Below are 15,462 nucleotides of genomic sequence, written 5' to 3'. Positions count from 1 at the left end.
ACGAAGTGCGTCATGGCTGACGTCACGCTAACCTCATGTCGGGATGACCATCATTGTTTTTTTTTTGGTGTGGTAAAACTGCATTCTATGATTATGAGCCTGGCCCGGATTTTGCCTGGATCTGGCAATTGGGGCTCCACCCGAGGGTCGCGTTGTTCCTCTGGAAGGTGGCCTGGGACCGTCTTCCTATGAGAGCTATACTCGCAGGCCGAGGAGTGAGGATCCCATTGGTGTGTGGGGCTTGTGGTGTGGCCGAGACGGTGGACCATGCCCTGTTTCGGTGCACATGGGCTAGGGGCACTTGGCGGTTGGCAGGGGTTCCACCGGTGGTATGGCGATGTAGGGACCTGTTCTTACAGGCCATGCGTCAGGGATCGAAGTCCTTGGTGTTGCGTCAGGAGGCTGTCCGAGCTACCTGTATTGCCTACCAGATCTGGTTGGCCAGGAATGCTCGTACCTTCAGCGAACGACGTATGTCGCCGCGATTTATTGTCGAGAGTGCCCGCGCTCAGGCGGCGGAGCTGTGTTACACTATCCCTGTTGGAGGGACCTTGATAGCTCGGGACACCTGGGGTTCCCACTCTGCTTCGGCAGCCTCTCGTACGGTGTTTTTCACCTGGGAGCCCCCACCCCCGAGTTTCCTCAAGGTCAACTTTGATGGGTCTGTTTTGGATGGTGGCACGCGGGGAGGCGCGGGTTTTGTTATCCGGGACCCGTGTGCCAGGGTTGTGGCTGCCGGTGGCAGTCAGTTATTTGACACTTCAGTTCTCAGCGCGGAGCTGACAGCAGCCTGGGCAGGCCTTCGCCATGCCCGGTGTGTCTTACGGGCTAGGTCCATTATCCTAGAGGGTGACTCAGCCACCATTGTCAGTTGGATCCAGGGGGGTCCAAGGCGTGGCGGGTGTGACCATCTCTTGCTCCGTGACATTTGGGTTATGGCGAGGGATGGATGGGCCTTTCGGGCCAAGCATATTTACCGTGAAGGTAATGGTGCTGCGGATTGGGTAGCTACGTATGTAGCTTCTCACTCCGGAGGTACCTTATGGAGTGGCGATGGGGAGTTGCCTTTGGCACTCCGAGGTATTTTATTTTCTGACTTTATTGGGTGTATCCGGTCTCGTCAGGTCTGATCCACCCGCATTAGCAAAAAAAAAAAAAAAAAAAAAAAAAAAAAAAAAAAACTGCATTCTATGCAGCTCCAGCCCACCAAATAAAAAAATAATAATAAAAAAGACAGAGTATATCTGCTCCCATCATTTCGCTGAAGTTCTAACAAAAAAGGTGATTCAATTTGCTGCTCTATTCGCCCTTCGAAACCAGCCAACCTGATCATTGTGCGCTCAAACTAGTTCTCATCCGAAGTCAATACCTGTTCCCTTCGCCATAAACGTGCTTGACCATCCCCATTCAACGGGCCACCGTCCATCGAGAGACCCACAGAAAATAACGCAGAGAAATGATTCTACGCGGGTGGTAACATGCAATACCCAACAATGGCGTTTCGTCACATCATTCGATGGCTTCATGAGAAACTAGAGTCCCAAGGTTATATTTTTAAAATTATGACCTCAGAGCTGGCGTTAATCGGACCGGAAGCACGGGCACTCATATTTGTACCTATGAGACCTCTAAGTCTACCGTCCGATTTCTCTTAAAATACAACTGGCCGTCCGTGCATGGAGCGTACGTAGCCAATGCCTCACCCTTCCATAGCATGACGGCTTATAAAACCAGATAGTGAATTATCCGTATTTAAGTATTTATTTGGTTCTTAAAAAAAATATTTCACTAAAATATATTTTTTTCCAAAAAAAATGCTTAAATATATGATATCTAAAAAATATTTTTCTCATATTTAATTGACTATATGACAATGACATAAAAGACATATTTTTGAAGTAATTTGCATTTAGCTAAGCATCTATTTTTCTATAAAAATTACATAAAATATATGTTATGCTCTTAAAATTAGATATAATATTTTTAATTAGAATATTTCAGACATTAACATCTATAGTATCAAGAGAATGTTGAGATATGAATGACTGCACTGGAGTTTTATTGCTCAATCTAGTTTATAAATTAGAAATGCTTGAATCAAGAGATATATCAGTAATATTATTATGAACAATTTTATAGTCATTCTTTCTCGTAATATTATAATAATTATTTTTAGAATATTGGCACCATAATATTTTGAGTTCAAAATATCGTTAATCATATGAGGTGGCTGCATATATTCCGAACCGTTTGGAGAGACAAAATTTGACCCAAGATGGCTTAATAGTATTTTTTAAAAAAAATAAAAATTATCGTAATTTTTAGCTTATAGAAAAATAATTTTATCGTATCTGAATCTTTCTTTTCTATAGAATATGAAAAAGTTATTTTCATAATAAAAATATTTTTTATTACTTTTTTGATTTTTTTTGGTTGACCACTTTTTTTTTAATCTCTTTTTCCGCAATGCTAGCAACCACATGTAGCTCCAGCCCAGGTTCCATGATTACGGACGGTGACGTCGTGACGTTTAGGTCAATGCTTATATGAGAGGGTTCCTATAGATAGCTAATATAATTGTTATGCGGGACATCTCAGATCCACCGTTCATGGTTACCCATATCTCCCGAGAGAAGGACCCTCACTAAAATGATCTGCTGAGATCTTTCTATGAAATCCATGGACGGCAGATCTTCTACTACGCATATAAAGTTTTATGTGTCCATCTCATTTGAGCTATTTGACATTCGATATTTCCCGCAGGCGGGCGAGCAAGATCTGGTTTCAGGAAACAGAACGGTGGATCGTATCAATCGCATACAAATTTTTATAAGCACACCTTCATATGACATTCTCATGCTCTCCTGTTTTTCTCTCTCTCTCTTCAATCCCCCTAATTATTGGGTTCCCTGGTCGCCGATTACGGGATCCGATCACTCGTCGCGAATCTAGGGTTTCTGCATCGGCTTTTTCCTTGAACCCTACCGGGAATCCTTCGATCGAATGCGATTTGGAGAAGAATTGCGTTGATCTTTTGATCTCCAAGAAATCAATCCATATCCAAATATATAAAAAGGTCCACCAATGGTCCTGCTTTTTTGAATCACTCTTGTGTCTTTTTGTTGATTTTTTGTGCATTTTTTATATAAAAGTTTCTAAACTGGGGGAGGGATTGAGAGGGAAGATAGAGTGATTTAGGGATGAGCGAAAACCCTAACCCACCAGTGGACGTGAAGCTGGCTGACGGCGGCCGCTTCCCGGGCTACCACATCCATAAGCCGGCGGCCGCCCACCAGGTCCTCGCGGTCGTGGCGATGCCGGCGCAGATCGACGATGGCCGTGGTCGCGGCGGAGAGTCGCAGTTAGTCGCCGCCACCGATGCGCAGGTTTTTCAGGAGTACGAGGAGGCGGAGCACCACGGCGGCGTCGTCGTCGGAGGCGGACATGGGATGGAGGAGGATCGGGATGTGGCCGCGGACGACGAAGGGATGGAGGCCGATGGGCAGGCCGATCCAGGCAATCTAGGGGATCCTCAAGCGGTGATCGCCCCTCAAGTCGGTGGCAACCAGCTCACACTCTCGTTCCAGGGTGAGGTCTATGTCTTCGACTCCGTCTCCCCCGAAAAGGTGACATTTTTACCACATTTGATGTTCTAAACTCATCTTTTCGTTTCTAAAGATCAAACATTTCCGAATTGGGTACCCTTTTGATATCCCACGCTATGTACTGACTTCCTGTTTGTATACAAAAATTCAGGTTCAGGCCGTGCTCTTGTTACTGGGGGGGCGTGAGATGAACACTGCTCTAAATTCTTTTCCATCATCTTCCAATTTGCATAACAGGGTATTCATTTCTTCGACAAGCTTATCATTTGTTATACTACCAATCCTTTCAAAGTTCTTGATTGCCAGTTTTTGCTTTCCATGTTCCGCAGCGCATAAACTTCCCTCACAGAGTTGCATCGCTGATGAGGTTTCGTGAGAAGAGGAAAGAGCGGAACTTTGACAAGAGAATACGATACAATGTTCGCAAAGAGGTTGCCCTAAGGTATGAGGACGATCATCTGATATCAGCACTGCTTTGATTTTGTAGGGTATTTGTCAATCATGTAAGATCTTTATAAGCTGAGATTTTCAATTATGAATGAAAATTTCTCATCTGCAATCAGGTACCTATTGATACTGAGCTTGTGATATAATACATGGTTTACCAATTATTTATTAGTAAGTGATTGACTAACAATTTGATTATATAAAATTATGAGAAGCCATCTACCAGCAATAGCTGTCAACAAATATGTCTAGTAGCATTTTATTATTTTGAAGAATATGTCTTGATATAATGATGTCATATATGAACATGTATGCTGTTTGGAGCTTTGATGGAGGAGAATGATGGTTGGCATTAGGTGAACAAGTGATTGCCAAGAATAAGGACAAATATGGAAAGAACATCTCGGTGCTTTTTAAACGTTTTGCTAGTTATTGGGAATCCCATACCTTTACATGTCTGACTTTGGATTGATGCGAGTTAAAGATTGTTGGTCATTGTCTTTTAAATCACCATCACATGCGTCTTTTGGTTCAGCTAGAAGTTAGGTCTTGAAAATTTTGATAGAGTGTCGAAGTGCAAACCCTAAACTTTGTGAGGAAAAAAATTGCAAGACCCAATACCCCATGTGTTTATCTTGATCTTCCATGTCTTCATCAGGAGACCTGATAGAATTTTTGACAATATTGAAGGAAGAAAACACATGCACCCCTGCACGCCCCCAGCTTCCCCCCCCCCCCCCCCCCCCCCCCCCCCCCTCCTCCAATCCTCCAAAAAAAAAAAAGATGAAGAAGGATGTGGGTTAATGTGCAATTAGGTGTAAAAAACATGTTAAAAAATTAGAAGATGCATCCAAATTTCTTTTTGATATTATGTCATATCTCTGGGTAGATGGTTTAGCAAATTTATGGTCTTGATAGCATGGGGGTATTGAGGCTTCTAACGTTTAGGTGATATTGTCAAAAATTTTCAAGAAAAATCTGGGAAATTGGGGACAAACAAGGACTACTTAAGAATTGAGTGGATTTGACTTTTGGCTTAGATGGTTCTTTCTTTCATGAGAGTATATTGCAATTCCAAAATTTTAAAAAAGCAGGGGTCTTGTATACTTGGCCAAGGTTAACATGGAAAATAATTGGGTTACATTAATTAGTTGGTTGATGTTCAGGGAGTCTAGTGGTAGGATTTGGAAGGATCTGTTTACGGATTTGCATATACAAGTTTTAATTGCACACAAAGCACTGGCAAACAGTGGAGAGATTAAAAGAGGGGTCAGTTGAGGAAAAATGAACTTCTCTTAACAACTGGCCTTCCCTTTCTATATATTAGAGACACTGGCCATTTCATAAAAGATTTGGCCCTGGGGCTGCAAATGCACTGAGATCTTCATGAACTTGTTAGGCTTGATCAAGGTCTGCTGAACCGACCTGTACCGGTCGGTTCAGCCCGTACCGGACCGGTACCGAGCCGCACCGGTCCGGTACAGGGGTATAAAACGGTTCCGACCCAATATGGGTCGGAACCGTTTGGTTTGAGCCTCGTACCGGTGCGAACCGCTCGGTTCGCACCGGTATGAGCTCGAACCGGTGCGAACCGAGCCGGTTCGCACCGGTTCGCTTCTGAAAAATAGTGCCAGCGCTGTGGCACTTTGAAAATGCCACAGCGCTGGCCAGAGGCTGGCACTTTCAAAAGTGCCACACTGGGGCACTTTTCAAAGTGCCTCTCAACCCGATTTTAGATATTTGAGAGTGCTTTAAATGTATGTAATTGATTGTATCTTAATTTGAAAATATTTTATGTTCTTCATCTCATTATTTGAATCATTTGGAAGTAATAAGTTGCATCATCTACTTTTAACCTTAAACCTAAACATAAAAACATCAAAAAAATATCCAAAAGTGAAAGAACTCCAAAAAAAAAAAAACGACAATGGGGTCGAAACCAGGCCGAATGTGCCCCATCGGTACGGTATCGGTTCGGCTCGGTTCGGCACCGGTACCGTACCGTTACCGGAGCCGACCGGTACGTCGGTACCATCGGTACCGCGAACCTTGGGCTTGATAGATATCTCATTCATACTCTTCCAAGTAGAAAATATGTGAAGCTCTAGGGACATTTAAGGCTTGGTGTATAAACAACTTCAACCCAGAAAATGTTTGGCTTGCAAAGCATAAGCTAGATTTGTCTCTTTCGCTTGTCCCACTGACCTGCGTATCGCTACAGGTGAGTTAGCTGAAGCTTGAACCAAGGTTTGTAAATTGTTCTGATATAATTGAGCCATGGCTAAATAGCCAAGGCTTGAATTGCCTTATTTGCAGCCTTGGAGCCCTGGGTTCTAAGTTTGGTAGGTATAAAAGCAAGGAACAATGCATAGTAAAGTTATGCGTGAATTAGCATTGAATCTGTTTGCATTACACTTTATGCAATGATAAGCCATATACCTCTATGTTGTGTCTTTTGGGCACCTTTTCACCCTGGTCCTAATGAGTCCTGTTATCCATTTTCATAACCCTTCACCTAACTGGCTGCATTGTTCCCCTGAGCACCTTTCTATTTCTATGTCATTTTCTACCTTCATTTATCAATGCTTCATATTCTTAATTATCAATATGTTGATATTGTTCTGGAACATGATTGCTCAAAGATGCTGAAATTGCAATAATTCTAACTAGTGAAATTGCAATAGTTTTACCTACTCAAGAAGTTTTATCACTGTTTCTTTTGGAAATTATATTTTTGCTAGTTTCTAAAGGAGATACTTTCATGGATTTGCTTTGCCAGATAAAAATATTGGCATTTCACCAGCAATACTCAACTAAGAGCAAAAAAATCTTAAATTGCCGATTTCATTCTTATATGAAATTGATTATAAGATAGGAACTATTCTTGCACTTCTAACAAAAGATAATCAAATGTTAGTTTGCAAAGTTGGATTACTATCGAGCTCTTTATAGACAGCCGTGAATACAGCAGGATCATGTTTCCATAGGCTTCAAAACCTTCCCAAACCAAACCTTTACATTGGTATAATTTCTAGACACAAATAATCTATAAAAAGGCACTTGGAGACTTATTAAAAATATTGCCATTAAAATAAATCCAAAAATTATAAAAAAAATAAAGTTAGAAGCTTGGTTGCTTCAAGATATTTGAGTCAAAAAGAAATCATCCGTGGGTCCTAATTTACCAAGGAATTTGATTTTGAGTAGGAAACATACTTTGACCAGGAATCCAATTATGGGGTCTAAAAGATAAATAAATAAAATGAAATATCCAATCTACCTTTGTATGCCTGAAAGCACTCTAACTTTGGAAAACTGCAAGTTAAAAAAAATCCTGCATCATATAAAATTCTGAAATGGTAGGACTCTAAAAGCTTTTCTTAGGAATATTCCTGTTCTAGTGTGACAAATCCAAGTCTTTGGATAGTTGAATTCAGCAGATCATGTGGTATGCTATGTTTCATGCTTTTTTGTTGCAGTAGATTCTGTTAAAGATGCCTGCTTTTGTGCAAACTTTGCTTTTCGTCTTGGTCATTTTTTACTAGTGATGTTCTTATCAAATGGAAGTTAGTGTCGTGATGTTTCTTCTCATGTTGTTAGGTTTGTTGACCTTTGATAATCTTATGATCTTATGCAGTGGATTCGATTTTTGCATGAAGAAGTTGATAAGTGGAACCTTTCAAGCAAACATGTATATATGATTCTAGAAATAATGGTTGTCAGAGAAATCTTAACTTTTAATCATGATATGGTGAAAGGAGTTTGATAGAAAAATGTTAAAAACTTTTTTGCGAGATGCAGAAAAAAGAAATGCCAAAAGGACACCGAACCTAATGCCTTATCTTCTTCAAAAACTAATAATTTATATCCCATTATAATTACCAACATTAAAAATCACAATCGAAGTAAATCACTCATTTGGTTATTTTTAAAAAGATCAATGTGTACTGATTTTGACCCTTTTTTCACAAGGCATTACAGATTTATTTTTTTTAGTTCTCTTTGTGTTCCTTTTCTAGCAATTATATTCTACTATTGTCCATGCCTTATTTGTTACATCAAAAAATCTTATTCTTTTTAGGGGATAGTTTAAATTTACATTTTCTTGCTATTACATAACTAAGCGCACTGGGCATGCTCTTGACGACCTTTGATATTGCTATTCATTTTCTATTGTGAAAGCTTTGGGCATGCTTTGGATGTCTTTTGATATTACCATTCATTTGCTATTGTGAAAGCTTCTTTTTCTAATTGATTACAGAATGCAACGAAACAAGGGTCAGTTCATATCGTCCAAACCAAAGCCTGAAGATTCATCATCTGGCGTTACCAGTTGGGATACTGCCCAACAATGGGGTTCACCGGAGAATCGGCCGCCAGCAGCATCTGCGTAAGCTTTTGAAAAATCCTGCATCTTTGACTAGATTGTTCTTCAGTTAAAGTGCTCAGCATCATGGATATGGCCAAACTAGGAGGCATATTTGTATACTTGGGCAGATACCATAATTATGTTGTATCTGTGAGCTTCCTTGGGCAAGTATCCATTGATGAAGATAACTAAACACTAATCTGTTTGCTTGAGGATGCTAGGCTAGACTTGCCAGCGCATCTGATATCAATCTTGCCATTGGATGACGTTTCATCTCCTGCTGATGAAATGCCATCCTGATTCATGGTCCTTCTGTTTTGAGCTTTTTAATGACTTCTTTATTTGTTTAATTAAATAGATGTTCTATGTGCTTGAATTCTTATATTTACCCTTGGGTTATATATGCATGGGTTGTTTTGATATAATATCTGAACATGGAGATGCTTTAATTGCTATTCCTTTAGATTTAGTGCATCAAAAACAGTGTTATTCTTTCAAGATCTGATCTTGATGTTTTTTTCTGAACATAATCAGATGCCATCATTGTGGCATTAGTGCAAAATCTACACCAATGATGCGCCGTGGGCCTGATGGACCGAGGACCTTATGTAATGCATGTGGTCTGGTGTGGGCAAATAAGGTTGATATTCCGAACTTTGTTCTATGTTTGTTTTGCTGTGTAATTATTTTAAAGCTAGCTTCCTATTTTCCTTTTTGCTTTAATGTTACTATGTTTTTTTTAGATCTTTTTGATTGTTGCAAGATGCGGAAAGAGCTTTTGAGTGCGTCTTCTAGACCAGCTTTTGGATTGGCATATTAGTGTCACTAAGTGTTCTACTTATGGGCCTAGGCTGTTCTGGCTTCGAGATGAGCTTTGGGCTTGGCCTAAAAGGATATGGGTTTGGGCCTAGTCATGGAATCCAAAGTCTAAAAGAGTTTCAAGGCTGGTTATGGGCAAAGCTTGGCACAACTTGAGGCTGGCTTGAAACCCAAGTCTGAGTCGGAAGCCCAGCTCAAAGCTCGAGTTCGAAGTCCAACTCAAAGCCCAAATCCACCCCCCAACCTAAAGCCTGACCTAGACCCTTACCTAAGCCCATGTTCTAGTTTCTTAACCCTTGACCTTGAACATGCCCTAGTTTCCTTTCCCTCCACCTCTGTAGCGTGCCCCAATTTCCTCACCTCGCACCCCTGTGCTCGGTCTTAACTCTTCCTACCATGCCCATCCCCATCCCTTGCCTCTTCCTCCTCCAATGTCGCCTTTCCCTCCACCTCGTCTTCCTCCTCCATTGTCGCCACCTTCCCCTTCACCCCCTCTGAGCATTGTCACTCTGCTACCACCTCCCTTCTCGTCTTCTCACACTGCTCCCATTACTCCCTCTCCTTCATCCAGTCCACCCTCCTTCTTCCTCTTCCTCTTCTCCTTCCTTGCCTCTCTCTTCTTCTTAACCCTCTTCCTTCTCTTTTTTGCCCTCTTACCGTTACCACCTCCCCACGACCTCCAACTTCTCCACCTTCGCTCTTTTGAAACCCTAACCCTCTTCCCCTCCTTCTCTCTACCTTCCTCACTCTTGTCTTCCTCCACTTCCACGCTCTCCAACTAGATTAGGCTCAATTCCGGTTGAGCTTGCTTTGGCTTGATTTGGAGTTGGGCTCAGATTTGAGCTCCAATATCGGGCTGTTGTTGGACCTTGTATGATATTGTTGAGCTTAAGCTTGACGCAGAGTGCAATTTTTTTTTTCTTCACAGGGCTAGCAAGGCGATGGCCTGACCTGACCCAGCAAGTTTCTAGCTCTAACGTGGAGATAGTAGGCGGTGATATAGGATATTACTTATTTTGGTTTTCCAATGTGTAATTCCTGGCTGTGCATGTACCATGATTGCTTGTTAGGGTGATCAGGGATTTTATCATATCATAAGCTAAGTTTGTAGAAGTTGTCATCACTTATTGAATTCATATGGTCCTTTTGAAAAATATAGTTATTAACATGTATCACTTGCATTACTTGTGGGATTGAAGAGGTGCACGACTTAGATGTTCTCAGGTTGATCAGTTGGTTGGTTGAAATCATTATCATATAATAAGTTTTATATGCCTTGCTTATAAATTAAGTTATATGATGGTCAGCGTTATGAGCAAGACATGCATATTGGTGTTAGATGTAATATGGTCATCAGTTTGATAATATTATTTGGAGTTGTCATTGTTGTTATCATTGTCATCAGCATCATCTAAGCCATTCCCATAAAAATGGGTCAGCTATGGAGCACAACTTCAAATCAAGAGGGCTCTATGGAAGGATTGAGCAGATCTTCGAGGCCAGATGGCAACCTAACGTTAACCCTCGAGAACCAATTCTTGGCTAGTACAACTTTAGGCAAGAGAGGAACTTAAGATAAAACCTAAAAAGCCATTCCAATCTTGTCATGTAGGTTATGACAGTGAATGTGAAAATTTATTTTTAACAAGCTTGTATGTGCTGTTCAATCAGTTCTCGCACAACTGGACTTGAGTACAGAAGCCATCCTGTTGGTTCCCTCTATATGCTGTTGTTTATGAGTGTCTAGTCAGTTTTGCTTTTGTAGTATTGGCAACCTTCTTTTCTAGTGCATGTGGCATCCTCTTTATGTAACCACAAATATCTTTTTTGAGCTAATACATAGTGCTTTTCCCTCAAAGAAAAAAAAGAAGAATTAGTATGTGGTGCACATGGATCGTGCTACAATTTTCTTATTTTGCAAGGTGTGATAGAACAAGCTAGTTCTCTGTCAGATCTGGCTTCTTATGTTATAATGTTGTTTGGCCAAGCCTGGAGTCTTAATCTTTGCATTTATTAAGAGCTTATTGTATTAGTCATACGGGCAGAGCTGTGATAGACATTCATTGAAGTGTAGGGTACCTGGGGCTGCTTATTTTACTTCCTGCCTGGAATTCCCCTTTTTACATCTGCAGAAGTACAAAGAATCATATATCGGTGGCAAAAAATCTTTAGTTTTATTGATTAAAATAACCATAACCATAACTGTCCAGCCTTTCCCAACTATTGAGGTTGGTTTTTGGATCTTCATGTGCCAAGAATTCATCTCTGGTGTCACTTCTAAGATTCTCCATGTCTTTCCTCACAACCTCCATCCATGTTATCTTCAGTCTTCGGTTTTCCCTCCATTCTTGTAACCTTCAACATAAATTGAAGTACCTCTCATTACTGGAGCACCCTCAGATATTCACTGTGTATGCCCATACCCGTTGATGAATTATTTGATAAGTTTTCTTGATAAGATCATCAAATGGTTGCCTCCCTTATACGAACAACCCACTGGATTGCCTATAATATTCTGCAGGTTGATTGATTCCCCCACTTGGTACAATCGCTGTTGATTACAATGAACATCCTTGTTATATTATTTGAAGAATAACGGAGAGATTTTTTCTAAGTGAAGCACCTTTGGGAGGATAGTTCTAGGCCTTTTACTAGCAGCAGTAGATCTTCTGATATCAGTGTTGGCTGAAACTGGTAGGGGTTTCCCTTTTGACTCTTTCGACTGCACAAAGTTCTGGATTCTGCAAACTTCATAAATATGATGTGTTAGCGTGCTATATATATATTTGGAAAAGATAATATGCATGCTTATGTATGTTTTTAATTTATATTAGAACCATAACTATTGCCGTCAACCTTTGTGCAGTTTTGCCAACTATTTGAGGTCGCCTTTATGGATCCTCATTCACCCAGCGTTTCTATTAGCGGTATCCATGGTTTGTCGTACCGGCCTGAACCGGATAGTACGGGGCATACCGTACCGGTTCAGTATCGGTACCAGGTACGGATGCATAGAAATATTTAGTACGCCGAAAGGATCCCATACCATACCATACGGATATAGTACTATTGTGGTACCGGTACGGAGTCCGGTACCGAGATGGCGAACTTTGGCAGTACCTATGCCTAATATCCATGGATATCTTATTGGATCTAGACAGGTAGTAGTAGAGTCAATATGCGATTTGTCAAATATTACTAGGTGAAAACCGAGAAATTATATGTTTCTTATCAAATAATATTAATTGTTCGAAAAGAAACACAAAAATCTGTCAAACATCCATGACTATAATGCCAAAACACGGCATATTTTAACTAAAATAAGAAACAGGTCATATAGCTTAATTGGTCCCTTGAAATTCAAATTTATAGAAACCTGTCAAGGCCATCTATGTTTCAAAAATGTCTCTTTACTGTTTCTTAAAATACATATCCGGTTTCTTATATGTGCTACATAAATGGGTCATTGATAGCTAAAGACTACGTGGTCATACTGGAATCTTAGATATTTTTGTTAGATTGTTGTTCTTTCCTGTAAAAGCAGGATTTTTCATCTACAAGGATTCAAAAGTATTCTATGACACCTTTCTCCTGGATAGTTTATGTAGCAGCTGGCATCTGACAGGTTCTTGATAAATTGATGCAGCTGGTAGGTGTAAGGCCTTTTTTGCCTGCTTGGGGTTGTTTTCCCTACTTACAGTTGACAAAAGTCGGGCTAACCCATTTTCAAAATTTGGAATCTTTTAAATGAAGTGCTACTATTACATTGAGTGTCATAGCAGGGAGACCTGAATTTTTCTGTATGCTAGACTAAACTACATTATATAGAGTCATTGACTGTTTATAATTATGTTTAGTTTGGGTATATAACTTATGCACTTTTTGGGGACATGCAGGGAACAATGAGGGATCTTTCCAAAAATCCACCAGCAGCCATTCCAAATGCCTTATCAGAACCAAGAGAAGGGGTAAGCTGTTTATTGTCGCTGTAAGAAGGCAAATTTGCAAATTTACTTCTTTCTGTAATCCTTTATCTGTTTGACATGCTCCCTATTTTCAGAATCACTTGTTCTATATTCTTGAATTCGTTTGATTTTCCTGTTTCATTTATCTGAACTGACTTTTTTTCCTCTCCAGAATCCTGCTGAATCAGGAGCTGCACAACCCCTTGTGATCACTGCCAACGGTCATGACTCATAATGGGAGGTCCTGTGCTTTTGGCGTTAGGGATTCCAATAGGGAGAGTTGAATTGTAGTGGGGAACTCATCCCCCTTAATAGCTTCTCAAGAGCGTAGAATATTATCATACATGTATGTACAATATTATTAGAGTATTTGATAAAGAATTTTTCTTTCTTTTTGGCAATCCTTAAGACTGCTACATTTATTGCAATTTAATCATCATGGGAAGAGTCACAGTCGCTCATCTAATTTAGTCAAACTGATATGCGAAACTTCACCGTGTTCATCTCTAGTTCAAAACTGATGTACTGAATCTGTGATTTCATTCATTAACTTGGCGGATTGCTATACTATTGCCATATTTCACAAAGGATATTATGTGGTACCTTGTTTAATAGGGAATAAAGCCTCGAATTTATTAGCTTGCATGATTTTCGGGCTTGCATCATCAAGGACTTATGGAAGTGCCTGATAATTTTTTGAAAGGTACAGATACCAGTCAGTAGATTTTCTGACTGTAAGTAGTCCATTGGAATTTTTCTCAAGAATCATTCGCTTAACTGGGCTAGCAATCTGTTTTCACTTGAAGCATTTACTTTGGATCCCTCACCATTGGTGATGGCGTTTGTTGCTGAGTGATTTAATTCATTGGAGGTGGATGACAGCTAACTCTTCATGCATGGTAAATCATGCTTCATGTCTGGGACCAAAAACGAAAAGCTGCTTGTCATGGGTAAATTTGTGGTTTGGTGAAGCTGATCTACTATCGATATCTTTCGAGTTAGTGCGAAGGTTGGAAGATCTTTTGGCTACATATGGTAAGAAAACTCATAACATGTGAGTTTAGGGTTGTTTTGAGAGATTGATATAGGATGCTGACAGGAATGATGACATGTACTATGAACTATATTTATGATACGAACTTTATTCAGGCAAAACCTGGACTTTTTTTTAAGTTAGATATGAATTGTTTTTATACAACTCAACGTCAGTTTGATTAGCATGTAGACTGTCAAATATTTTCTATTTAAGAGTGAAATACTTAGGCCCAACCTCAAGCGAACCGTGACTGGTTTAGGACTAAAAGCCTATGCCTAACTCATCGGTCATTGAGTCGTCCTTCCTCTCTGAGTGTTGCTCAGCAATCTATCCCAAATGGTAGGTGGCTTTCTATGTTTGAGTTCTAATCCTGATGGGATTAAAGTTGGCTCCGATAACCCAAGTCCGAATAGCATCAACAAAAAAAATAAGGAATGAAGAGATGAAAGTTATGAAAAAGGTAGAGAGAAACTTTGAGCGACACGGTTAGGCCATAATGCTTCCAAATGGCCGCATAGAAATTCTTCTATGAGCTTATTTCCACCAAAAACATCGCATGCGCCCACATCTAACGTCAAATACAAGGTGTCGGTTAAAACAGGCGTGATGTCAGAAGTGGAAGTTGTCCCGTTTCAAGACATGGCACCGGCCAGTTGAAAAAGTTAAAAGCACCAAACATTGCCGTTTTATTCTGAGGTGCTCTTTTGATGTTATGATAGCTAAAATGACACTTCCATGCCTGGAAACTAGACTTCAAAACATGCAATCATATAAATATTAATATAATTGCTGTATAGTCTGCAACCAATTAATACAGAGTTAGATGTATACAATCCGATCCCTCATGTGCAACGATTATTTCAATATTGCGAATGCATAACACCTATATTACAATAAAGCGATATTATTTTTCCACCAAGATTCACTCTTAATGGAGAAGAAGTATAAAGAAAAGTTCAGAGGGTAGATAGAAGGATATTTGATAATAAAATCAAGACAGATTTTAGAGCATCACCCATGTTTTGGATTATAACAGCTACTATAATATTGTAATATGTTGCTAAGAAGAGTACTTTTTTATATAAAATATTACTTTAGAACTTAAAATTTTGTCCCATTTTTCTGTTGGGTGGTACTATGAATGTTTTGGGAAAAAAATTATTAAGTATCAAAAAATAAGAGTGCAATTTATTTTTATTACTGATTTTTTATTAAAAAATA

At 39.9% G+C, this 15,462-nt stretch overlaps 1 protein-coding gene across 6 annotated transcripts; it reads left to right on the top strand.

The window, feature by feature from the left end:
* The first annotated feature begins 2,806 nt into the window (after nt 1–2,806).
* LOC103707042 (GATA transcription factor 20-like) lies at nt 2,807–13,712 on the top strand. Of its 6 annotated transcripts, none has more exons than XM_008791380.6 (8): nt 2,817–3,076; nt 3,189–3,626; nt 3,757–3,843; nt 3,935–4,047; nt 8,314–8,442; nt 8,956–9,061; nt 13,137–13,208; nt 13,378–13,706. In XM_008791380.6, exons 1-8 carry the CDS (start codon nt 2,846–2,848, stop codon nt 13,438–13,440), a joined length of 1,239 nt encoding a protein of 412 aa, XP_008789602.3. In that variant the 5' UTR covers nt 2,817–2,845; the 3' UTR covers nt 13,441–13,706. The 6 variants fall into 6 exon arrangements, 5 of the variants coding, with proteins under 5 accessions (XP_038983996.2, XP_008789602.3, XP_088563524.1 ...); XM_088707398.1 differs by having other exon boundaries at nt 2,881–3,076; nt 3,185–3,626; nt 13,378–13,712; XR_015971409.2 differs by lacking the exon at nt 8,956–9,061 and having other exon boundaries at nt 2,811–3,076; nt 13,378–13,455.
* Nucleotides 13,713–15,462: the final 1,750 nt, after the last annotated feature.

This window comes from Phoenix dactylifera, chromosome 11, assembly GCF_051530095.1.
Source record: "Phoenix dactylifera cultivar Ajwa chromosome 11, Ajwa_hap1_PhDact_Kaust_v1.1, whole genome shotgun sequence".
Taxonomy (NCBI): Eukaryota; Viridiplantae; Streptophyta; class Magnoliopsida; order Arecales; family Arecaceae; genus Phoenix; species Phoenix dactylifera.
This window is presented reverse-complemented; position numbering and strand designations above follow the sequence as displayed.